This window comes from Drosophila tropicalis, unplaced genomic scaffold, assembly GCF_018151085.1.
Source record: "Drosophila tropicalis isolate 14030-0801.00 unplaced genomic scaffold, ASM1815108v1 contig_593, whole genome shotgun sequence".
Classification (NCBI taxonomy): domain Eukaryota; kingdom Metazoa; phylum Arthropoda; class Insecta; order Diptera; family Drosophilidae; genus Drosophila; species Drosophila tropicalis.
In genome coordinates this window covers 4,609,567-4,636,221 of record NW_027173070.1, presented here as the reverse complement: position 1 = coordinate 4,636,221, position 26,655 = coordinate 4,609,567, and the positions used below count along the sequence as shown (strand labels likewise).

Genomic DNA, 26,655 nt, shown 5'->3' with positions numbered 1-26,655 from the left:
ACGAAACTTACGTTTCCAGTGATGATAGATCCGATGCAATTGTTGACTCATCGGCTACTTCGGCCATGGATACAGCGTGCTCCAATCTATGTTTACGTGACAAATTTGATGAAGGCGATACTGCTGGCTTGTCTGGTGTCTCTGGTGCTGATGCTGATGCTGCTACCCTGACATGCTAAATTGATAAAATCAAATTAATACCATTTGAAGAGTAAACACTATTTATTTTCTTACTCGCGCTCGCCAACGTCTTTGAGGTTGGGTGTGCTTGCTGGTTAACAAAAAAGCCTGGGCCAAGGCTTTAACCGATGGTAAGGCATGAACCACATCATCCTCTACAGCAGGCTTATCTGCCAGCGGGGTACTTGGCTCTCGCTAATGACAGAAGATTATGATGAAATTGTTAAAGAGGACTTTTCTATCTACTAACTCACCACATTATCATCTTGATCATCTTGATCAATGGACAATACTTGGCTGGGCTCGATTAGACGACGTTTCGGCTGCAAAAATCGAAAAGCTGGCGGTGTTGAACCACGAGTCGGCGTGCCCATGGGTGAGCCAATAGTGGGCGCCGAGTCTCCGGGACCAAATTGAAGAACAACAGGACGTTCACGTTTTTTGGCCACCACTGATGAATCTATTGAATATGAAGAGGAGGTGGAGTACGTAGAAGACTCCACAGTTTCAACAGTTTGTTCCACTGTCGATTGCTGTTTGATAACCGTCGTCTCCTGTTTATTAAAGTCATAAATTCGCACCGTGTCCGAGTCCTCACTAGTTGTTGTGGTCGCTAGCGATGGATTCGATTGTGTTTCCACACTTGGACTGGGACTTGGTGAATTGGCATCTTCCAATATCTGAGCTGGCAAGGCTTTATAAACGGTGGCCTTCTGTCGATCCTGTAGCTGTTGTTCTTCCATATCCTGCTGATGCTCTGCTGCAGTTTTGCTTGCATTTTGAGCCTTTTTTTAGATAAAACATTTTTGTGTTGGGTTCGATTTTGGTTTTTGTTTGTTGGATTTGTTGATTAGTGTCAAAAAAGTGTTAAGAGGATGTGTTTTAACATTTATATGTGTGGTGTGATGTGATGTGCGTGTATTAGGCATTGCGGGGAGTGTTGTGTGTGTGTTGTGGGCGTGGAAAAGCTCTCAGGCAGCAAATCATGCAAACATTCAGCTTAGTTGTTAAATACGTGAATTGGCCGATCGCGAAACAAATGTTGTTAGTAAAATAAGCCAAAATGTTACCCATAGGATAATGCATTCACTTTGGTACTCACCCCATGCTATATATGTATATACATATACTTACGTAGGATACTAAAAACATTTGTTTCATTCGTCGTGACTTTTGGTTTGATCTGTTTTTTTTTTTTTTTTTGTTTTTTTAAACTTTTGGCATTTTATTAGGGGGGAAATATTAATGCATAATAAATATTTCTAGGCGTAAAGAAAAGTTAGCAATGTGCAAGATACAGTACTTTACAATAATTGATATATGATTGATTATATTAAAAAAACAAAACAAGAGAGTTGCATTAGCATTACGGGAGATGACTAACAAATCGAATAGTAATAGAAATAGATAAAAATTAAAAACAATAATAATAATATGAATCGAACACTAGTGCTTAACATTCTCTCATTGGAAGTGAAAATTTAATGTTGCAGTACTTGGAGTACATGGAGATTCCCCGTTCTGATATTTCATTAACCCCCCACACTACATACCACACACTCACTTGTTGGCCTGGCTATGCAACTGACTAGTGTTTAGGTTTTGAGCTGTGACTAAGCTATGCGTAAATTTGGCAAACAAATTGTTAAGAAGAAGTTACCCCCGCCTTTTTCAAAAAGGTCCCACACTAAGTATACCTCTCCACCATTCATTCCCTGCTTAAAAGAAAAGGATCTCTCAACTAAAAGAGCAGACTATTATTACTATATTGAGTGTCGGTGCCACTAAAGCCATTCAGACAGCTGTCCACCCCCGAGTCACCTTGTTCATCTAATGTTGTCTCAGGTCGTAGTGTCAGCTTGGCACTTGTAGCTCTCAGTTCGCCTTCAAAGAGAGGATTCATGACGAAATCTTTCGAGGTGGCCGAAACGGCACGAAAACTATTGCGTTTCAGGTCCTTGTGCAACAATTGCTTTTCGAATTGTGTCAGTACGCTTGTGGTGGGTCCTGCCCGTGACCTCTTCGATACTGAGGAGCCGAAGGACATGCCACTGCCATTGCTTTGCAAACTGAGAGTAGACCGTGCCGGTCGTAGACTACGCCAAGAGCGTTGAGAATGTATGTCAAAGTCGTCTATGTCGTCTAAGCTGGTGTCGCAATAATGCGAAGCTGAGGTGGAAGGACGACGTACAACGTGGTGGTGGGCATTAAAATTTGATATGGTTGTGGGGGGAGAAGTACGTTTGTTGTTGTTGTTGGTATTAATGAATTTAAGCGAACTGCTGCGTCGCACTGGCGTGGATAAAGTCCAATGAGAGAGGTCAGCAGCAGCGGAGACAGTAGCAGCAGCAGCAGCATCAACATTACGAGTACTTTGAGCGCTAACTGAATTGCGGCCATGCGGTGGTTGAATTGGTGGTTGTGCATTGGGTGCATTTACCTCATTGATGACAATATCCACATCTTCCTGACCAGATCTTGCCACATCAATCTTCTCGTTGGTCGCCATAGTGGTGCCATTGTTGTTGTTGATATAATAGTCGCGGCTATAGCTATGTTTTTTAAAGTGGGAACCAAATGAATACTATTATCCATCTAATACCTTAAGGTACGTAACGCTTACTTTCCCCCCTCAGATTCAAGTACTTACCGCTTGTAGTCCGTTTGAGGGGACTGTGGTTGTCTGTCTGCAGCATCTTCGGCATTGGCCATCAGTGCTAGAGCCTTTTGTTCGGCACTGGGACTAATATTTGGTACATCCATGCAACGTTCTTGTGTGCCACTTATCCGTTGCTTCAGGGCCTCCGGGGCGTATGGGTTATTTGGCATTTCGACAGCGTTGTACCACTTCTTCACTTCGCGCTCTGCGATCGAACCTATAAATGCGGAGGAAAAGGAGTGAGTATATAGCCATGACAGGGAATCAGGAAGTCAAATAGCAATCTCAAAATGCGAAACGAAAAAACAACTAAGAGTAAGCAATAAAAGTACATAAACTTTAAGTAGGTATATATTTAACACATGTATTTATTTATAGACAAAAAAAGGAGACAACAAACACCGAGTGATGCAAGAAATGGCCATGGCCATAACTAACAATGAATGTTACCTGGCACAAAGCGGCGCAACAGTACTACATCATCATCATCATTCTGATCAACAACATGATCTTTATCTTTAATATTCTCATTTTGTACGTTGTGGTGGTGTTGATTGTGAACAGACTCTGATTGCGTTTGTGATTCTAATTTATTTGACCATCTTAGAGAACCATTTGTTAGTTTGCCGTTAGTGCGACGTATGGTGGAGGTGGTGGAGGTTGTGTTAGTTCTATTAGTAAGTGTTATTTCATTGTGCGAGATGAGATTAATACATCTCCTCTCGTCTTCGGTCTCTGCGTTTAGTTCAACCCATTCCTGTTCTGTGTCGTCGCCATGGAATGTCTCATAGGCGGTCGACGGGGCACTCTCATCGCTGCGATTAGAGTCTGTACTTATTTGATCTGAGAAGAGAATATCATTAATGAAGTGATACGTGATATCTCTCAAACTACTTAATACAAGGAACTCACTGCCATAATCATATTCGCTATCTGTTTCTAAGTTTTGGTTGGGAGTATCTGACTTAGAGATATCTTCTAAAGGATTATCGCTAGCATCCTTTGAATCTAGACTACTCTTACTATTATTCAAATTCATTTCCTCCACATGGGTTTGATAGGGAGTTGCCTTATCAACTAAGTATTCTTCATCTACAGTCTCGTCCATGGAGTCAAAGGAACTAAGGTACTTGTGCATGATTAGAGAACGCTGACGTCTACGCTCAATTGTAGCTAAAAGCCGTTTGTCTTTAATGTAAAACTTGCAAATGGTTCCCAAAAGATTTAAGGAATCTGGTTTTGCAATCAGAGCAGACTTTTCATCTCCATCGCTCGGTGTTTTGTCGACTATATTCAGTTGTCTTCGAAGGCACTTTTGAGACGTTTTACCTAGAGCCGTACTAGAAGCAACTGTTGGCGTGAATACAGTTTCTAATTCTTGAACTGAAAAATTCTCAACATTTTTTTCTGCACTCTGCAATTTTGAAAGATCTGGTTGTGATGAGTCCGCTTTCGTTTTTATTTCCTGTTCAGCAATAGAAGAAGTAGGCTCAGATACTGCTTCTATTGTTGCCGGTAGTATGGAATCGGCAGTCTGAGGATCCGCGGCAATTTCCACTGGATTTTCTGTAGGTAGTTCTTCAGAAATGGATTCTGTAGGTGGTGGCAAATCTACAATATCCACTTGTGGTGTTTTTTCCGGCTCAGCAATAGGAGAAATAGGCTCAGATACTGCTTCTATTGTTGCTGGTAGTATGGAGTCCGCAATGGCGATTTCCGCTGGATTTACTGTAGGTGGTTCTTCAGAAATTGATTCAGTAGGTGGTGGCAAATCTACCATATCCACTTTTGGTGTTATTTCCGGCTCAGCAATAGAAGAAGTAAGCTCAGATACTGCTTCTATTGTTGCCGGTAGTATGGAATCGGCAGTCTGAGGATCCGCGGCAATTTCCACTGGATTTTCTGTAGGTAGTTCTTCAGAAATGGATTCTGTAGCTGGTGGCAAATCTACAATATCCACTTTTGGTGTTGTTTCCGGCTCAGCAATAGAAGAAATAGGCTCAGATACTGCTTCTATTGTTGCTGGTAGTATGGAGTTCGCAGTCTGAGGATCCACGGCTATTTCCGCTGGATTTACTGTAGGTGGTTCTTCAGAAATGAATTCTGTAGCTGGTGGCAAATCTACAATATCCACTTTTGGTGTTGTTTCCGGCTCAGCAATAGAAGAAATAGGCTCAGATACTGCTTCTATTGTTGCTGGTAGTATGGAGTTCGCAGTCTGAGGATCCACGGCTATTTCCGCTGGATTTACTGTAGGTGGTTCTTCAGCAATGGTTTCTGTAGGTGGTGGCAAGTCTACAATATCCACTTGTGGTTTTATTTCCGGCTCAGCAATAGAAGAAGTAGGCTCAGATACTGCTTCTATTGTTGCTGGTAGTATGGAGTTCGCAGTCTGAGGATCCACGGCTATTTCCGCTGGATTTACTGTAGGTGGTTCTTCAGCAATGGTTTCTGTAGGTGGTGGCAAGTCTACAATATCCACTTGTGGTTTTATTTCCGGCTCAGCAATAGAAGAAGTAGGCTCAGATACTGCTTCTATTGTTGCTGGTAGTATGGAGTTCGCAGTCTGAGGATCCACGGCTATTTCCGCTGGATTTACTGTAGGTGGTTCTTCAGCAATGGTTTCTGTAGGTGGTGGCAAGTCTACAATATCCACTTGTGGTTTTATTTCCGGCTCAGCAATAGAAGAAGTAGGCTCAGATACTGCTTCTATTGTTGCTGGTAGTATGGAGTCCGCCATGGCGATTTCCCCTGGATTTACTGTAGGTGGTTCTTCATCAATGGTTTCAGTAGGTGGTGGCAAATCTACAATATCCACTTGTGGTGTTATTTCCGTCCCAGTAATGGAAGAAGTAGACTCAGATACTGCTTCTATTGTTGCTGGTAGTATGGAATCCGCTGTCTGAGGATCCGCGGCAATTTCCACTGAATTTACTGTAGGTGGTTCTTCAGAAATGGATTCAGTAGGTGGTGGCAAATCTGCAATATCCACTTTTGGTGTTGTTTCCGGTTCAGCAATAGAAGAAGTAGGCTCAGATACTGCTTCAATTGTTGCTGGTAGTATGGAGTCCGCCATGGCGATTTCCGCTGGATTTACTGTAGGTGGTTCTTCAGAAATGGTCTCTGTAGGTGGTGGCAAATCTGCAATATCCACTTGTGGTGTTATTTCCGGCTCAGCAATAGAAGAAGTAGGCTCAGATACTGCTTCTATTGTTGCCGGTAGCATGGAGTCCGCCATGGCGATTTCCGCTGGATTTACTGTAGGTGGTTCTTCAGAAATGGTCTCTGTAGGTGGTGGCAAATCTACAATATCCACTTGTGGTGTTATTTCCGGCTCAGCAATAGAAGAATTAGGCTCAGATACTGCTTCTATTGTTGCTGGTAGTATGGAGTCCGCCATGGCGATTTCCCCTGGATTTACTGTAGGTGGTTCTTCAGCAATGGTTTCTGTAGGTGGTGGCAAATCTACAATATCCACTTGTGGTGTTATTTCCGGGTCAGCAATAGAAGAAGTAGGCTCAGATACTGCTTCTATTGTTGCCGGTAGCATGGAGTCTACAGTTTGAGGAACCATGGCGATTTCCGCTGGATTTACTGTAGGTAGTTCTTCAGCAATGGTCTCTGTAGGTGGTGGCAAATCTACAATTTCCACTTGTGGTGTTATTTCCGGCTCAGCAATAGAAGAAGTAGGCTCAGATACTGCTTCAATTGTTGCTGGTAGTATGGAGTCCGCAATCTGAGGATCCGCGGCTATTTCCGCTGGATTTACTGTAGGTAGTTCTTCAGCAATGGTTTCTGTAGGTGGTGGCAAATCTACAATATCCACTTGTGGTGTTATTTTCGGCTCAGCAATGGAAGAAGTAGGCTCAGATACTGCTTCAATTGTTGCTGGTAGTATGGAGTCCGCTATCTGAGGATCCGCGGCTATTTCCGCTGGATTTACTGTAGGTGGTTCTTCAGCAATGGTTTCTGTAGGTGGTGGCAAATCTACAATATCCACTTGTGGTGTTATTTCCGGCTCAGCAATAGAAGAAGTAGGCTCAGATACTGCTTCAATTGTTGCTGGTAGTATGGAGTCCGCAATCTGAGGATCCGCGGCTATTTCCGCTGGATTTAATGTAGGTGGTTCTTCAGCAATGGTTTTTGTAGGTGGTAGCAAATCTACAAAATCCACTTGTGGTGTTATTTTCGGCTCAGCAATGGAAGAAGTAGGCTCAGATACTGCTTCTATTGTTGCTGGTAGTATGGAGTCCGCCATGGCGATTTCCGCTGGATTTACTGTAGGTGGTTCTTCAGAAATGGTCTCTGTAGGTGGTGGCAAATCTACAATATCCACTTGTGGTGTTATTTCCGGCTCAGCAATAGAAGAATTAGGCTCAGATACTGCTTCTATTGTTGCTGGTAGTATGGAGTCCGCCACGGCGATTTCCCCTGGATTTACTGTAGGTGGTTCTTCAGCAATGGTTTCTGTAGGTGGTGGCAAATCTACAATATCCACTTGTGGTGTTATTTCCGTCTCAGCAATAGAAGAAGTAGGCTCAGATAGTGCTTCTATTGTTGCCGGTAGCATGGAGTCTACAGTTTGAGGAACCATGGCGATTTCCGCTGGATTTACTATAGGTGGTTCTTCAGAAATGGTCTCTGTAGGTGGTGGCAAATCTACAATATCCACTTGTGGTGTTATTTCCGGGTCAGCAATAGAAGAAGTAGGCTCAGATACTGCTTCTATTGTTGCCGGTAGCATGGAGTCTACAGTTTGAGGAACCATGGCGATTTCCGCTGGATTTACTGTAGGTAGTTCTTCAGGAATGGTCTCTGTAGGTGGTGGCAAATCTACAATTTCCACTTGTGGTGTTATTTCCGGCTCAGCAATAGAAGAAGTAGGCTCAGATACTGCTTCAATTGTTGCTGGTAGTATGGAGTCCGCAATCTGAGGATCCGCGGCTATTTCCGCTGGATTTACTGTAGGTAGTTCTTCAGCAATGGTTTCTGTAGGTGGTGGCAAATCTACAATATCCACTTGTGGTGTTATTTTCGGCTCAGCAATGGAAGAAGTAGGCTCAGATACTGCTTCAATTGTTGCTGGTAGTATGGAGTCCGCTATCTGAGGATCCGCGGCTATTTCCGCTGGATTTACTGTAGGTGGTTCTTCAGCAATGGTTTCTGTAGGTGGTGGCAAATCTACAATATCCACTTGTGGTGTTATTTCCGTCTCAGCAATAGAAGAAGTAGGCTCAGATACTGCTTCTATTGTTGCTGATAGTATGGAGTTCGCAGTCTGAGGATCCACAGCTATTTCCGCTGGATTTACTGTAGGTGGTTCTTCAGCAATGGTTTCTGTAGGTGGTAGCAAATCTACAATATCCACTTGTGGTGTTATTTCCGGCTCAGCAATAGAAGAAATAGGCTCAGATACTGCTTCAATTGTTGCTGATAGTATGGAGTCCGCAGTCTGAGGAAACATGGCGATTTCCGCTGGATTTACTGTAGGTGGTTCTTCATAAATGGATTCTGTAGGTGGTGGCAAGTCTACAATATCCAGTTTTGGAATAATATTTGGTTGCTGTGTCTCTATTGGAGTTTCTGCTGGATTGAAGGAAATTGGTTCGTCAGAAACAGTTTCTGGTGGCTGTGGCGATGCTTCTTCGTAAATTTCAATTATAGAAAATCCGACTGTCTCTGTAGTTTCTATTGCCGATTGCAAAGATAAATCTGTATTTTCTTCCTCTGCAATCACGTCGAGAGAATGATGTTCAAGATCTGTTGTGCGAGAATTTATTTCAGCAAGCGCGAGATCGCTCAGCTCCTTGAGTGTATGCATTTCATTTGGTGTAATGACGCCCTGCTGTTCGGATGCTGGAACAGCTAGCATAGGTCCCAGAGCCATGGCGGCTAAGATTTCGATAACCGAGGGTGGATTCTCCTCAGTGTACTCGACGGTACTGAATCCAGTACAGCCCTCATCAAGGGCATCGACAAACTCGTCAGTATCAATTTCATTTTGGTCTGTAACACAAATGACTGCTGAATGTCGATCGCTTCATAATCATGCACAAATACGCGGAGGGATTTGGTGGGGGATTTCGAAAGATAACTACCAAGTATTCTATGGGATAACTAGGGGTTTAATATTGATCTAGTACAAAAATGGGGTTTTCTTCAAAGTTCTCCGGTGAGTTAGCATAATAAGGTAAGATGGGTCACATATGGTATAGATGGGTAAGATATGGTAAGATTATCAAAATTACCTGCTATGAGGATCGGTTCCTCAATGTGTTGGTCATCTTGGAATGTCATTGGAGGTGGTGGCTCTATAAATTGTGTTGGTACATCTGTGGGTTGTGTTTGCAATAGTAATGGATTTGTGGCCTCAGTATATGCCGGTTCATGTTCCTCCGGTAATGTATGGGAAATTAAGCTAGTGCGATCGATTAGCTCGTCTAGCACTAGTTTTGTATTTTGGCCACCAATCAAATGCTTATTCAACAGGCGATCATTAATGTCCAGAGAGGTTTCCTCGACATCTGAGCCCATTTCCGAGAGATCGCTGACCTCATCAGCTGTTCTATCACCAATCTGGGCACGTACATTTTCTCTGGGAGCCGGCACCAGCATGCCAATGCTGCTCGGGGTAGCCGAACTTTGCAAGGAGCTGTGCTGCTTTTTCTTAAAAAGCCAATTGTCCTCCCAAGTGCCATCTGCTATCATACTCGAGGTGACTGAGCCGTTATCTATAAACAGGAGTTGCACTTGAAAAAAGCCTTTTAATATTTATCTTCTGTGTTACTTACCATCCTCGGATTCGGTAACAGAGGCTGAAAAATCTGGCAATGGCACCATATGAGCGGCTATATAATCGCTTAATACCGATTCACGTTCAAGCGCTGCTTGCAAGCTCAACGGTGAATCGGTTTTGCCAGTCTAAAAAGATAAGAAATATAAAATTAAATAAATTCGAAAAGTGTTTTTTTAGAAAGTTAACTCACATTTAATACCAGCTCATTATCCGTTAGACTGCAATCACTACGCGGTTCAATGGAACTACCAGACGTAGTGCTCAACGCTTCGGCATTGTAGTTTTCATCAATGTTATTGTGACCACTTAAGTCCGGTGTACTTTCCGATATTAGCGACCGTCTTCGGTTATTCCCTTCCGTATCTGCAATCTGCAAAAAAGGCAAAACCACAAATATCTATATTAGAACAACCTTGGCATTGTGCAATTTAACAAGTTATTGAACCCTTCTCCCTTTCCCTCATTTGCTTGTAAAGAGACTTGCCACTAAGCCGGCAACGTGGTCTAAATATTGAATTCAAACTGGGTTCTTGGCATCGGTCGATCGATTCGCATTTGAACGTTTTTCAGAGGTTAAAGTGATTATGAATTTGATTTACGATGCCTCATTAAGGGCGATATCTAATCAAAGACGATAGCACAAATATAATACGAGACTTCAGCAGAAATGTGATATATTTCAATAGTTTCTTTGATTAATTTGGTTTTGTCTAGGTTATTTATTTACTTTCTGTTCCTGGTCCGTCATTGTTTCTGCTGTTCTCGAAAGAATTAATTGTTCAATTGGATATAAAAAGGGGTTTATTGATTAACCAATTAGTTTGACTAGTAAAAATTGATATCTGCGCCGACGTCCGAATGGTTAAAAAACTGAACTGCAACTAATTAGCATACTTTGGCGACAGAGGAGCAAAAGTTGGCACGGTGAAGCCCTTAAAATGCTTTGCACATGAAAGAAAAGGACGGGGGTAAGAGCGAAAACAAGGTTGAGATTGAGTCTATCGGAAGCCGATTACAAAAGTGGTAAAATGACTTGGACAATATCTGACAAAGTGCTGCCAACAGGTGTCGGATGGTGCTGGAACTTACCTTATTTAGCACCGCTGTGGCCAATAGATCCTGATAGATTTTTGGCTCGAAATAATGCTCGGTACGATGACGTTGTTTCAGGGCATTCAATTCGGATTGAGTACGCGTATCCAAGCTAATTTCCGACACAGATGCAGATGCTCCGGTATTGAAGCCCAAGGCACTATTTCGCAGTGTTTCCGCAATGATAGTTTCAATGAGAGTGCGTAGACGTGTCTGTGAGCTGTCATCATTTTGTTCATTGTTGCCATTGATGTTGCAGGTGCTACCATTATTGTTGTTGTTACTATTACTATTATTATTATTGTTACTATGACCATTCACAATGGCGGGCAAATCTGAAAGTAGAGTTACTTGTTAGTTGTATTGGGCGGCAATCAAGAATATTGGTAAAAGAGCAAGTTAGCAAGTTAAATACACAATACAGATTCGAGGCAAATAATGGCAAAAAAAAAGTGAAAAGTTTGCCAAAGAAAGTGTCAGAGTGTGAATGTAAGTGAATAAGTGTGTGTGCGTGTGTGTGTGTGTGAGTGAGTGGAAATATAAGTCATACCTAATTTCACCTCAATGACGTAGACGACGTAGAACACTATTACAGCTATAACGGCATACATGCCCGTTACAAGTCCCAAAGTAAAATCCATGCTTCATGCATATGAGTATATTTTTAGCTTTATATATTAAACATTCATATGTATTGAGGTGTCTATTTGTTTGCCGTAATTGTCTATTCCATATACTATTTATTGACTATTATATATTTTTGTTTTATCTGCATGACGGGAAATTATTTATTTTATTATCTCAAATAACTAGTTTTTAAAACGTAAACCCTTTTCGCAAGGGTTCAAAATACATAAATAATAATAATATGAGAAAGAGAGGAAGAGAGATGGAGAGAGAGTACCTAATATCAATAGATAATTTAACATTGTTTACGCTTGGTAGCCGCCACCCATCGATGAATTTGAATCTCTACTGAAGCCGAAAAACGACTCCAGACATATATACATACATGTATACTGAATATGTATTTATTTTGAGACTATCTATTATTTCTCTCCTTCTTTTATTTTGACATGTTGTTAACTCTATTAACTTTTGCGGTAAATATTAAATGAATAGCCTAGCCGTCTTTTACCTACGGCTGACTCTATGGTTATCTTTTGTAACCTTCAATGGCAGCTATAATGATATTTTTGGAATTCTTTATCATTTAATTCTGACACCTCACTGACATTTTCTACCTATTCATTGAGAAAGCCCGTTACTCATTCATTTGAGGTGGAGAAAAGAACAAATAGAATTTAGGAATTTGTGGCAAACATTTGCATATATCCATATGAATATATTTGTTGTCAATAGGAAGAGTCTTTGTAGATTTGTCATCAATGAGAATAGCCAGCCAGCCAGGCAGTTAGCCATTAGTGTCATGTCAGACCAGTTTCTGTCCGGGCAAAAATAACAAACAACAAAAATCACTTATATTATATTATATGTGGTTTAGCCACCCAAAGTTCATAGTTCAAATTCCATGAAATCACTTGGTTTTATTTTTTTCTTATTATAATTATCATTGACATTAAGCATGTCGTTATTTTAAGCGATTAGGCTTAAGTGCTTGATAGCTTTCATTTTGAATTCTTATATCATCGAAATTTGAACGGAAAGTATTGTCGTATTAGAAGTAGGCAATATCAGCATTAGTCGTGTTAAGGTCAACGATTAGACTAGCCAGCAAAGCAAAGTAAATTAGTCGAGATAAACTCGTGTTGAAAGTTCATTTTGGCACATTGATTTTGTTGTTTTTCTGCTTAAAAAAGGCTTGCTGATCATTAATATCGATTAATGTCAATTAAACTGTTTGCCCTTAGGGCTTAAAACTTTAATTTTTGGCCATAACACAACGGGTCAAGGTTAGTTTAATCATTTAATTAGTCTTTTTCATACTCGTTTTTTTTGTTTGGTGAAATTTTTGTTTTTTTTTTTTTTTTCACACTGTTATCTTGATGTTCTTTTTATATGTATGCATATTATATTGTATATATTTTTATGTTATCAAATCTATGTGAATGCTGTGCGAGTTTTGGTTTTTTTTTTTCAACGCTGATTACAAATCAGATTCCGTTTCTGTTTCGCCCCGTTTCGCTTGCGATCGCCGCACAACGCGTCCACCAACTGAAGCGGCTTTTTCGAGAGACAAGCGTCTAAAATGCTCTGCGATACTTGGCCCTGTGTTTGTATGTGTGTGAGAGGTATTCGCTCACTCAATTGGCATATCGGTAACCAAGTCTACTAACTCCCTCTCGGCTCTCTTCTTTCTTTTCGGCCTTCTCTCTGTATATAATTTTTTTTTTTTGGCTAACACCTAAATCATCTTGAACTTCATGTTGTTGGTTTTGGTAATTTACATAAATAAATTGGCTAGGATATTGTTTAAGAGCGTGACGCTGTCATTAAAGAAATCAATAACCATCCATGTTAAAGTTTTACACCTTTTTTCACACATTGACATTTTAGTTGAGTGAGCTAATGGTTGTAGTTGTAGTTGCCGTATCACGGTGCGTATGATTAATGTTGACAATCTCACCTACCATCTGGATCTAGCTAAGGCCAACCTGTCGCTACATTGCTTAAATGCTTACAAAGTGTTTTGTTATTAATCATTGTTGTTGGCCTGTTGTCGCACTGTTTTCGGCACTTCAATAACCGACAAGTCTTATCAGCGGGTTGCACCTTATCATTATCAGTTCCCCAATGAGCCAGACCTTATCAGTGTATAGTGACCGCGATTTTCCGCTCAAATTGAAAGTGTGTACAAGTGTGTGTATCTTTAGGAGCGTAGCCCAAAAAAATCTTTAAGACCAGTAGTTTATAATATGCCCCCATATATAGAGCACCCATGTCTAAAATATAAATGTGTGTGTGTATGTTAGGATTGCTTTTTTTAATTGGGTCCTAATATTGATAAACGAATAATAAATTCAATGCTATGTCGCATCTTTTGATTCATTGACACAAATATTACGTATACGCCAAGGCTACTGCTACTACTAGACATAAACGTGCATTACACAAGTATTAGCAACTAGTTAGATTACGCACAACTTTGATTACGGTACATTCTGATCCTTTGCTTTGGCACTTACCTCCTCCTCGTCTGCTCAGTTGACGCACACATAAACCATTCTCCACATTGATAAGCAGGTTACTAAGTTTCGCATGATATTTATCGAAAAGTTGCAAATCTATATTTGCAAGTGTGTGTATATGTATTTGTGTGTGTGTGTGTGCGACGTTTAGTTAATGCATGAACATAAACAAAATTGGTAATTAAACAAACTTTCATGTTAGCTTTTAAGCTAACGCAAAAACCATATCAACACAGCTTTTGCTTGAAGCTGGCAACAAAGTTGCTTAAAGATTACAAAAAGTTGCCAGCAACATGCATAAAACAAATGTTGCCACGGCTGATCTTTCTTTTTTAGAGTTACTTAAGTTATTAATTTTGAATTCTACTTACAATTCTCACTTTTCGATAATTGACCAACTTTAATTTTATCCAGATTGCCGCCCAACATTTCGGCAACAATCTCCTCAACATATTCCCGTATTTTGGCACGCTCTTCGATATTCATATGGTTGCGAATGCCAATTTGACTGACACTCTCAAATTCTATAAGAATATATCATGTGAGTTAAGCTGTATTAAGTCAATAAATGGTTCGTTAACACTTACGGATTGTGCTTTCCACATCTTGGCCATCTTGACTGGGCTGAATGGGTATGTAGACCTCGCTACGTGCCCGCATGGGATAAACGAATTTGTGTTGATTGAAGGACATTTGCTCGGCCACCCAAGATGAAGTATGCGCCAGCGACTCCTTTGAGTTGTGACACAATTGGCACTCCCATTGGCCATCCTTTGGATGCCAATCGGCGCACTTCAGGCCACGACAAACAGACTTCTCACATGTGCGACATTTAACATAGCTGAAATAACAATAAAATCAAAAAAATAGGTAGCTCTTCTTTTGCTTAATAGATTAGCATTCTTTTGAAGCTTACTTTTTGGCATTGCTTATATCCAAATCCCCACAGCAGACATTACAAGTGGATGGCGATTCTTCGACCACATCACTGTCATCCTTCTTTTTGGTTTTCTTATTTGAAATTTTGCTAGAAAATTAAAGTGGATCAAATTTGTGAAACGGGTTTTTTTCGGAATATGCTAATGTAAATTATAGATATATAGAACTTAAACGACACTTTCTCCTCCATTGGATTACTCAGCAAAAAAACAGAACTAAAATTTATGTAGAAATTTTTGTAAGCATTAATAACTGTTTATTTTGTTTTTAATTTTATGGTGTTTTTTTTTTTTCTTCAAGTTTATTCAACTTTTAGTAGAAGGCCAAAGTTTTCGTATTGTTTAATTTATCGAAGAACGTTCACTAATTAACTGGAAATAGAAGCTTCACAGTTGTTTTTTTAAATAGTTAATTATAGTATCTCCTTCCACTTCCACCATTCGCCCCCCACATTTTGGTCTCTACCTCTCCTTCTCTCTCTCTCTCCTTCCTCTATTCGTCATAGTCTTTAACTCTTTCTCAAAGCAATTGCATAAGTTGGGAAAAGGCGGAAGACAATTGAACAAAATGAAAAACAAACAAAACTGGTTTGTCAGCAAATTGAAAAAAAGGAAAAGCCAAACAAGGAATAATATTTCATTGTTTTGTTGTCACACCGATTTATTTCATATAAAAATAATTACAAATTTATAGGATATCTTATATCATATGTGTACTTAAATGTATATATAGGTATCAGCTATTATCTAACTTATTTTAAATGTACTTTATTGTGAGCACATTGAATGTCTTTTTAATTAAGTCAGTCACTTGGGAATTTCTATAAATGCAGCAAAATTGTTTGTCAACTAAATCTGTTACATATAGTATATATAAAGATGTGATTGTACGTGCATAAAGCTGATTATTTTGTTTTATGGAAAGCATTCTAAATTGTGGCAGTCAAATGTTTGTTATTTCTTTCCCTTTTGCATGTTAGTTATATATCTTTTAGTTGTTTAAAGTTACTTAATGTCTGCTTATGGGACTCTAAGGCACAAACATATTTTACACACACATAAATTAATACAGATATATATATGTATGTATCCATGTACATATATCTGCCCGAGTGTTCAAAACGTGCCCAAAATATCAATTGTTATTATGAATTGCTTTTAAATTAATTTTACAAAACAAACAAACAAAAACAGAATATGTAAGCTTTTTGCACTTTCTATGCACACACTCTCACACACACACTCATAACAATTGTTTCGACCATAATTAAATTTCAGCTGTCTCTTAATGAATTTGTTATTGCTGCTGTTGCTGCTGCCTCTGATGATATCTTCTCCGTCTTCTCGCCCAATATTCATAATTGTTTGTTACATTTTCATAGTAAATATTATCCTCGCCATCGGCATCATCGTCGACATTGCCGGCCATGCCAATGCCAATTGGTTGACCATCTTCATCCAACTGCGGTCGAAAGAGATCATCACTGATGGTTAGCCTCAGTAGAACCACTTCCAATGTGCAGGCCATGAAGAGAAAGGCAAACACGGCACAGCTGATGGGCAAGCAAAGTAATTTCTCTACTTGACAAATTAACACGGGACCAAATAACATTTTTCTGGTCAACTTTTAGTTGGAATTATAGAAATAAGTGATATTTATTTTCCTCGGTCATTAGTTGTTGTTTTTGCTGTTGCTCTGAATGATGACTACTCTCGTGTAGTTTGCTGTTGTTGTTTTTGTGTTGTAGCATGGCACATTTGTGTATTATTGAAACGAATTGAAATTGAAATTACGCGATCCTCCGGCACTGACAACTTTCTCGGACAAGGTTCGGGCTTGTTGTGTGCTAAACCTGGCGGTCAACAGCTGAGCAGAGAGTCTAACTTTTTCTCAGCACTCGAGAGAGAGAGCCAGCCAGTCAGCCGAGCATGCGCAGACAACTTGGCAGACCAGTTGATGACGTAAGATTCACAACGTAACGTAAGATGCATAAAACATTAGCGGAATCTTTGACAGACACTACAGCCAGACAGAGTCTGATAGAGTTTTTTGAATTCTACATATTTATGACCTGGCGCCGCTGCCGCCTCCCAATCTCAACATGACTGGCCAACTATTTCGACCTTTCAACTTCCCTCGCAAAAAAAAAATTAGTCAAAACACTACCGCTTTAATGATCTTGCTACCTAGCTTTTTTCCTCCTTTTAAAGATCTGGTCAAGCAGGAACCTATGGGCTGTCTTTATGACGCCAGCCACACATATACTTATATATACTAAGACATATATTTATGTATAGACGATGTGTCTATAAACAAAACTAAAGGCCTTTAGTGCAAAATTCCAAAGTACATACACACACATACAAATGTGAAATAAGATCATCAAATAACAACTTATTCTGTCAATTATATGCAAACATATTACATTTTTTCACACTCTGGGTGTAATTAGTCTAAAGTAGAAGGAGACTCAATTGAATAACAGTTTGAAGTTGATTTTAAATGAGACTTAAATTTTTCTTCAAGTGTATAAGTATATATGTACATATATGTATTCCTTTGTATACATTTATTTTATTTTTTTGCAACATATGTATATTTTGTTGTTAGAATGAAACTATGCAGGTTGTCAGATTGTCCGGTTGTCTGGTTGGGATGTTCATTAATTACCCAAATGCTAATTGTTCAGAAAAAAAAAACATTCCGCAAACTTGTTTCCGAAAGCAAGCAAATATAAATCTCAAAATATGCATAAGTTTAAACGTTTTTATTTTGATTAATAAATTTTAGTCGGTTTTCACGATTTGTGGTATTTTGATGGCGCCACAAGATGAATAAGGAAATTAAATTATAGAAATAAATAATAATTAAATGTTGAAATTTAATATTATATTTAAAAGTTTAAAGGTTATAAATACTTGTTCGCGCTTAAGTAAATTAAAAACTATTCGACTTAATTCAGCCCGAAAGCGAGCCATTAAATGCGCCTGCAAGATAGGCAATACTTTTTTGCATTTAAAACCATAAACGGTGAGCCGTTGACTTTAGTTTTCAATGGTTTCCATTCATTAATTCAAAGCTTGACTTTATGTCACAATAATCTATTGAACATTCCATTTACAAAATATAACAAATAAAATGCAAATTATCTGACACAATTTTGTGTGTTCTACTTTCAAAGATAGAAACTTCTTGTATGAGAGTTTGACAATTTTTAAATTAAAACTAAAGAAGAAACTTGTAAAAATCGATTAAAGATAAACATAGGAAACTAAAGACCTCATTTAGATCTAAAACTAATCGAGTGTGGTATAGAAAACATTGAAAAACAAACATCTTAATGTTTTTCCCTATTGCTAAAATGTGTTACATTACGTATACGTAACTTTTATAAATTTGCAAAAAAGGATTGGAGAATATAGTTTCCGATAGTCCCCAGCCTTACAACCCTATGCTTAGCAAAAAACTGCTAAATTTATATTATTTTATCTTTAAAGTTTTCAGAAATTAGGAGGGACTATTTCAAAGGAAACCCATGGTGTTTTTTTAATCTAATGACCAAAGTGGGATCAACATTTAAGAAAATCTCCAACCTAATCGCCCCCAAATTGCAAATTTCTCTACGAAAAAGTGAACAGTCTAATGTATACTTGTGATTTTCTTTTCATTTTTGCAGTTGTTGTTGAATGAAGTGGTAGTAAGTGCCTATAATCCACATTCATGTCCACTTTCAACCGCAAGAAATATGCTGGAGACATTTTTGTGGCTTTTCACTTGACCAGCAAATAAAAATACAAAAAAACAAACAAAATGTTGACATGAATATGAACCAGTTTTTGGTTGAAATTTTGTTGATTTTCTTATTTTATTTGTCAGTTCTCGTTAGCACTTTAAGGCTTATGGTAGACAGAGAAGCTAAGTGTATTTATAAAGACATTAACATTCGACTTTCCACAAAGAAAAAAAAAACTAGAAAACCGGGAAAAACGGTCAAATGTTTTCCTCTTTCAATGCTGTTTAGTTGCTGTTGCTGTTGTTGTTGTTGATTGACAAACAAATGGCTAACAAGATGGAAAAAAAGTCTGGCATATGCCAACTACTTTACATGGCAATCGTGACAATTGTCTTTGGCTAATTAAGTTTATATTGATGAAGGCAAACAAAACAGTTGAGAGGGCGGAATTAGCCTAATTGTTATAGACACATTGGCGTGACACATTTGTTGTTGTTTCTTTTATTTTGCTTTCCACTTTAAATAGCGTCACATTTTGGTTATGGAGGCAATTTCCGTTTGTCATTGTATTTTGCCAATTCTTTAGTTCTGTTGGCCAAAAATGACAAAACAAAGACAGTCAGTAAGTTGGACTATAGACAATTAACTGTTTTCTGTTGGTATTGTTATGAAATTTAACGGTACAATTGTCGACAAATCGAACATATTTGAAATTGTTGTCATTTTTTTTGGATATGGAGACATTACGCAAGCCGCAAGGCGCGTCAATTAAGGCGTAACCAAAGACAGCAACTGAATGTAAGTAGAAATGATTGACAGAAAGACGAGGGGAACAGAGAGAGAGAGAGAGAGAGAGTAAATGTAAGGCGAACAATTATGTCAAATCACTTTTTATGCGATATTTAGTTTGTATTTTTTTTTTGCACTTTGTCTGTGTTTTTTTTGTACTTTTCACACGCAAACGATGAACACGTAATCGTATAGAGAAATGAAGCTGCAACCCCAAAGTAAGTTTCCATTTCCATCTCCGTTTATCCATTTTGCTATCTCCAGCAGCTGATGCTGCTGCACGTGCAACGTGAGCTTAATCAACCGGACTAAAACTCACGTACATTTGCAATACGAGGGGACTTTTCGAAGATTTCGAAATGATAGTCACTCAAAAGACATAGGTAGAGACTAAATATACTTTTTGGGTTTCAACTTTATTCCTATCTTTGCTTGAGTTATCAACCCAGTTTCATATTCTTTGAAATTGACCCTCGTTCATCATCGAACTTACTCACCCCATTAAATGTTGGGCACCACATTGCAGCAGGTAGACCCCACCAATGAGGCCAACAAGGCTAGTCAAACCAAGAACGAGGCTGCTGCCACTGCCAGCACGAGAAATTGGCAACTCCATCAGTTGAATGTAGGGAGGAAAGCGCATTAAACGCTTGCAGCACTGTGAAGTTGAGTTTGGCATTATGAATTTTGATGTGATTCGGGAATTCGCATAGCTTTAGTTTCCATTCAAGCACACACACACACACACACACACACGCTTAAATTTGGGAATTTCAATTTGAATTCCACCTCTGCAATTGGCAATGGCTAACTAAGTAACTGAATATTGAACAGAATTATAGCCATGCCAATCAATTGATAGTTGGCCCCTACTTTATCAGCAATGAGTTTTTGTATGGATTATCAGTTAACAATGAATTGGTTTAAGTTTTACTATATTCAAGCTTTATTCATACTTTGCCCCCTAAAACTTTTCTTATCTAAAATTCTTGGACAAGTTTATTAATAATATTATTTATCTATCTGTGATTTTTACTAGAAACAGAGAATGGGAAAGCGTGCAACTGTTTTCCATTAACATGTGGCCTCTTCATAGTAAAATCTAAGCAATATTTACTTATTGTTAGATTTCTTCTAAAATATCTATATGTACTTGAAGAAAACTAAATTCCTTCTTTGAAATCTTCCTTCTATAATTACTAGAATGCACTTTGTATATGAAATTAAAGCTCTTTTTTATCTTAAAACGTTGAGTACACTTTCCTGGAAAAAGAAATACTCATGGCCTTACCTTATCTGGCCATTATCAACTAATTTGTTAACATTTTCCGTTTTTAACTTTAGAAACTTAATCACTTTGGTTTCTTTATGTTTAATGCGATTAAAACAACAATTTTGTTTTGCCTGCAGTTTGTTGTTATCAAACAAAACTTTGATTATTATTTTCCTGTACCGACTTTTGATTAGAGAGCAAAACAAAGAAGAACAAGAAAATAAAAAGAATAATCCAATTTTTTTCTTTGTGGAGAGTTGCATAAGTAGAATTCAAATTGGTTTATTGTGTGTTGTGGCTTTTTGTGTGGCTTGAATGTAAAAACTGATTGAAATTCACTTCGGTTGACATTGTTTTCAGGTTAATTATTATTGCCTGTTTTTTTTTTTTTTGTTTATATTTAGTGCACAATTGTTTTAAAATAATATATGTATTTATTTCAGACTTGTTTTCTGTTTTTGTTATTGATTTCACGTTTTATGTCTAAATGAACTTCACTGGGGAAACCGCCAATCAATAATTACCAAAAAGTGAAGATTTTTTTCGCTTTTCTTTTTTATTTTTGCGTAATTACGTTTTTTAATTTACACCGATTATTGATAATTATTAATCACTTTGGGGGGAATATTTCATTGAGCGGTGTGGAATAAGACAAAAACAAAATGTTTGATAATTAAAAGAGAAGAAGGGGGAGAAATGAAATAAACTTAAAACAATGCCCGAAAGACACACATTTGCATGTATATATATATATATATATACATAGGTATATATCACGTACACAAACTGATTAAGATCACGTGGCTGGCAAGAGTAGTAAAACCAAAATAAAAAGGCCACGAATTTGGGTCTACACTTCTCTTGCTATTCACATCGAGCCTCCAGGGCAGATCGCTTGAGTGAATTAACTTGGTGAACGATCTTAGCCAAGTTAACGAATGGAGCTGAAGATTGTGACTGCGACTGGTGCCACTGCGATAGCAGGGGTCTCTCTGCATCTGACTTTGTTTGAGTTATATTATATCATATATAGTATTATTTTTGGGCTTTGTTTAGTTGATATACATGTGCAAGGCATATAAGTCAGTCGGTTGGTCGCTGGGTATTTATTTGTTTATTTTGTTTGTCCATTGCTCAGATATTCGCTAGTGATAAGATACTCCGTCATCGTCGCCGAGCCACTCGGCTCGTCTCCAAATTCCACTTGCACACAATGATACAATAAATAAATATAATAATACAAACGAAATTTCACAGATAAGTGTAAAGACAATTTTCGAGGTTATATCATATAATCAAAAGTATAAACTCTTAATTTAATACACTTCCGAGTATGAGGGGCATATTCATAAGTTTAAAAAAACAACTTAATTTCACGCCTGATTAATCACTTTTGAGATTGTATTTCAAATATATCTTAAGCTTGGTTAGTGTATAGAAACTTTTGCATTAATTTTGTTTTTTTGATGCCAAGAAAAATATTACTTTAATAGCCTTTAATAATTTTTTGCTCTTTTTTGTTATTTTGTTTATTTGATCATCTTTTGTTAGCGGAGTTCGAATTTTTTTTTTCAAATTTTGTTGTTTTTTGGGTTTTTTTTTGTGTGCGTTGCTTGCGAGTAACCAAATTGGAACTGGCCAACAATTGTCACGGGCCAAAGCCGCATTGCAACGGGCTGAAAGAGAGCAAGAGAGACATAACAAGCGCAAAAATTTAAATCCCCCCAGATAAAAGCAAATACCTGCGACTAGTTATGCCCCTCATGGGACAAACCCTGACTCATCCCTTTTCCCCCTTTTTGTTTTGGGTGGAATGCTAAACTGCATGACCCTCCATATACGTCATGCATCGTTCTGCCTGACTTTGGTTGAAAATTGAAAATCGATTGACCCTGCCATTGGCCATGCCGCCAGTGATTGGGTTGATCCAAGTTGAGTACTTATATACTTACAAATATATCTCTATGTTTGTTTGTCAGGCAATTAATTGCCATTAATCATATTAATTATGAAATCGGCGATAAGATAGGCGGCTCGATTTGCCTTGTATGTATGTATATAGAGAATTGATATGAAAAGGCCCAGGGCTAACTGTCTCTCTTGCTCTCTCTTTGTTGCTATTTTGAATGCTGATTAACCCAAATGGAAATTCATCATTGCCAAATTATGTGTAGGAATGCGACATTCAATTCAGTCCATTGAACAATTTCCATCTACATTCGTATATACATACTTAGAGCCCTTTACACCAAAGAGCATTCCAACCCAATTATTGTATAAACAAATTATTCTTACAGAGAGACAATCAACCACAACCTCAAGACGCCCTCACCCAAATGCTTAATGGTTAGATGGAGTTGAAGGAGTGCTGCTGGTGATGGATGCTACCGGCGACATCCATCAACAACAACATCCGCTTTGCAGCTTAAATTAAAGAACTCACCTCAATCTGTCGCGTAACAACTGGTAGGCTGCCTCATCTCGGCGCAGCACTTGCAGAATGCGTTGGCATTGCTGGAGTCGTTGCTGCAGCTTCAAACTGGGAGAGTCCACATCCAATCCAACAGCAATGCCGCTATCCACACTGCTGTTCAGTTGATTCAATGGCTGCGGCTGCTGATCCCCTGCAGGACTGCTTGCCACTTCGGGGCTACCACTGCCAATCGAATCATTGTGGTTGGCCATTTTTCAGAGGATGAATCAATGAATGAATCTTTGATGGGATGCCGCGAAGGCGTCCTCACACTGTTTCAATTGTCGAGCACATGCAACACTTTTTGGGTTCGTTATTCGTTCACACTTTTTCGTTGTTGTTGCTGCTGGTTTATGTTCGTTATTTTGTTTTCATTCACTTCTTTATTTTTCATTCCGCATTCGCATAAAACGCGTTAATTACTATACCCCACGGTGGCTGCCATTGTTTTGCTTATGCCGAGAAAAATTGTTGCCGCTGCCGTTGCCTTTTGCCTGAGTTTGCCTCAGTTTTTTCTTATCTCCAGTATCAGAAGAGAGTGCCGGGCGAATGCCTACAGAAGAAATATATACAAATTTTTTCAGGTGCGAATGTAGGTGAGGTTTCCACAAAAACAAAAAAAGCAACAAGACGAAATTAATTTCAGAATTTTCGGGGTTTGTTTTATGAGCCAAAACATACACACACGTAAAATAAATAAATGTCGCACCAGCAGATAAGACCCGGTCCCACTCAGCCCCTGTCCCTTCCAACACAAACTGATGAAGATGAAGAGATGTTCTCTTAGAATTACAAATTGTCATCTACATACATATCTATCTGTGCGTTGGTCTCGTAAACAAGAGTATGGAAATGATGTCGATTGTCATTTTGCTGCACCCAGCAAAATTATAGAAATATGAAAGATGCATTTACCGAAACACTGCACGCCCAAATATGTAAATTACCAGCTATAGCTCTAGCTTCAGCTACAACTCTTTGCTCAAAGTTGTGGAAAGGCACGTAGACATCGGACTCAGATGCATTCAGTGGCGTACTTAAAGAGGGATAAAGACTATAAATCTAAAACGATAACCTTCTTCTATATAATAAAGTTTTCAAGCTACTTTAAACCAATTTAACGACCTTTAGAACCAATTTCTTAATCCCTTTTTGGGGGTCAAACGAGTTTGGTGAGTAACAATAATAAATCAAAGGAACCCCTTGGTTTTGTTGAAAATTAAAAGGTTGAAAAATGAATATTATAATATTTCTATATTCATCCTTATTAACAAGAAGTTTGACTCTATTGACTGTTTTGAATGATAACTCCATCAAGGAAACTATTTAAATACTGGAAACGTTCTTTACTGAGATTGTTTTTTTTATCGAAACCAAGAAAGAGAAACATTTATAGAATGCAATTTCAGTAATAGTTAAGTGTACTTAAATACCCTGTGCCAAACCCTACTATACAAAGTATCTAGTATCTGTATTATTAGTGTAACTGTAATTACCTTCTTTTTTTAGATTAGATAGTCAAAAATCTTCCATGTAAATGGTAACTAGTGTAGGCTTGTTCTAACCAGAAAACCCATTACCTTATAAACTGATCAAACGAAATGCAGTCTTGAAGGTAGGTAACCCCCTTCAACTATCACAGGATGGAATCATTGTCACGCCACTGGCTAAACATTTGTGGTGTTGCATTTATATCGATTGGCAAGCCCTCGGAAACATCAGCAACATCAACCAATTAACCCATTTTATGGCATTTAATGGGCATCTAAAAGAGAAAATACTTTCAGTTTTCTTATATCGGATATCTTTTTTTCGGGATTGTCTAAAGTTCATCAAATCAAATTTAGTTTTTTCTACTCTCACACACACATACACACACTTACATTTTTCAATGCTGTATTCGCATTAGCATAAAAATTCAGTTGGGTTTTTGTTTGGTATGTGTAATGGGTTAAGTGGCTCTTAGTTATCCATCATCGAGTTTGAAGTTGCTTTCTCAAGCCGCCCAGCCCCCCCAATGTCTCTCTCTGTTACTCATTCTCCATGTACCCATGTGCCCATTTTACCGAATCCCCCGCAGGGCAGGAGGCCATCAATATTTGCAAAATCCCACAAAGATGAGATGCTTGAAAAGGTTTTTTGGGAAAAGAGAAATTCTAAGCTTAAAGGCTGAGACCGAGTTGCAGATTTAGATATGGTCATACATATGTACATCTATCTATATAGATGAGTGTGTGTGAGGTATGTGTGTTTGACTGGCCAAGCATTAAAAAAAAAAAAACAACGAGCAAGAAAACAAGATGATTACGATTTTGTTGTATCGCATTTCCAGTTGTCGTCGTCCGTCGTCGTCAACAACTGACAGCGGACGCACTTGTTGATTGTTTGAACGTCTGTCTATTTGCCGCTTGTCTCTGTTGCTGTTCATTGTTGTTCATCGTTGTCCGATGTTAAGCTAAAATTGTTCACTTGTCTTTAGCCATGCTCTTTAGGCCAACAATGGAAATTTCTAGCCAAGTGAAAACGCCATTAATGTTTGAAACGTTTGCTTCTTTTTGTTCATTTCTTGAATGGAAAAGATTTGTATTTTTTGGTTTGGTTGGGGGGCTTATTCTTTCATTTTTAGTTTTTCGAGGCAATGATATGCATTTTTATTTTTTCGAAGCATAATTAAAAATGCATTTTTAACAACACAAATTGCAACAGACTGCCGCCGGAGCTGGACAAATGGCGCTTCCCCCCAACTGCGGTAAATTTCAAACATTTTGCATATCATTTTCATAAATGAAATAATGCCGGAGATTTAAAATGGTAATGGAGATGGGCGGGGGGGCTCACAGTTGTGTGTGTTGAAGGTAGGGATTTTTGGTTAACAATATAAAATTGATTCCAAATCCAAATTCATTGCTCAATGCTGGAAAACAAAAGCAAAAAAAAATGTTCACACAATTGTTGTTCATTGCATGCCAAGTTGCTGCTGTGATGGCAACGGAATTAAGTCGTTACTACTACTACTACTACTGTAACTAAACTAATTTTATAATTAATTAAACAATGACAGCAATTTGCAATGCAATTGGGTCACTAACAAAATGGGTCAACCTCATCGTAGCTAAAACAGAACAGCACAAGAAAAATTTTTGTTAGACAAAGGAACGATCAAAACTGAACTTCCGAACATCTGGTAAGTTAAAAATAATCTTGCTACTTATTTTCCAATAATTTTGCTTATATACATATTTGGCTTGGAGGTATCATGGTTTTCTATGGTGGAATGTGGTCATATACGAAGGTAAACTATTAATTACTCAGAGGCTGCTTCGGTGATGTATCAATTTTAACTTTTAACTCTTACTAACGGTTTCACACACTCTTTGCCAGCTTTTTTTCTACAAACTTTTTTTAATTGCCATCGTAATGGTGGCCCGCAGGGCGATTCATTGGGAAATTATACGTATATATATATATGTTTGTATCGGTTAAAGCCTAGGCCAAGATGAGGTTTCTGTTTTTCCAAACAGTGTCTCGAAGCTGCTTAAGTTGCTGCCGGCTGCCTAGACAAATGAACGGAA

The 26,655-nt window shown here is 38.3% G+C and overlaps 2 protein-coding genes across 15 annotated transcripts in view; both read right to left on the bottom strand.

Moving 5' to 3' along the window:
* M7BP (Myosin-7a binding protein) overlaps positions 1 to 26,655 on the bottom strand; it is a 28,206-nt gene that overhangs the window by 653 nt on the left and 898 nt on the right. For 3 of the 14 annotated variants that reach the window (XM_068290822.1, XM_068290823.1, XM_068290824.1), the window contains exons 2-16: positions 23,054 to 23,636; positions 14,793 to 14,903; positions 14,464 to 14,717; positions 14,248 to 14,400; positions 13,874 to 13,972; positions 10,725 to 11,062; positions 9,826 to 10,005; positions 9,631 to 9,760; positions 9,088 to 9,570; positions 4,169 to 8,845; positions 2,831 to 3,056; positions 2,621 to 2,732; positions 435 to 965; positions 235 to 375; positions 12 to 175 (exon numbers count right to left, since the gene is read on the bottom strand). In XM_068290822.1, the coding sequence (XP_068146923.1) occupies positions 12 to 175; positions 235 to 375; positions 435 to 965; positions 2,621 to 2,732; positions 2,831 to 3,056; positions 4,169 to 8,845; positions 9,088 to 9,570; positions 9,631 to 9,760; positions 9,826 to 10,005; positions 10,725 to 11,062; positions 13,874 to 13,972; positions 14,248 to 14,400; positions 14,464 to 14,717; positions 14,793 to 14,903; positions 23,054 to 23,295 (7,841 nt within the window). In that variant the 5' untranslated portion in view covers positions 23,296 to 23,636. Of the gene's footprint in view, positions 1 to 11; positions 176 to 234; positions 376 to 434; positions 966 to 1,001; positions 2,733 to 2,830; positions 3,057 to 3,289; positions 3,683 to 4,168; positions 8,846 to 9,087; positions 9,571 to 9,630; positions 9,761 to 9,825; positions 10,006 to 10,362; positions 10,512 to 10,724; positions 11,063 to 11,277; positions 11,497 to 12,674; positions 12,894 to 13,873; positions 13,973 to 14,247; positions 14,401 to 14,463; positions 14,718 to 14,792; positions 14,904 to 19,834; positions 19,996 to 21,391; positions 22,184 to 23,053; positions 23,637 to 26,655 lie in introns of those variants that run through there. The other 11 variants (XM_068290825.1, XM_068290830.1, XM_068290831.1 and 8 more) reach the window with 11 other exon arrangements.
* LOC137577598 (uncharacterized) lies at positions 15,608 to 16,644 on the bottom strand. The gene has a single exon (XM_068291103.1). The coding sequence runs from the start codon at positions 16,424 to 16,426 to the stop codon at positions 16,112 to 16,114; it is 315 nt and encodes a 104-aa protein (XP_068147204.1). The 5' UTR covers positions 16,427 to 16,644; the 3' UTR covers positions 15,608 to 16,111.

Coding starts and splice junctions, on each gene's coding strand:
- LOC137577598 (XM_068291103.1), bottom strand. CDS start 16,426: ATGTTATTTGGTCCCGTGTTAATTTGTCAAGTAGAGAAATTACTTTGC.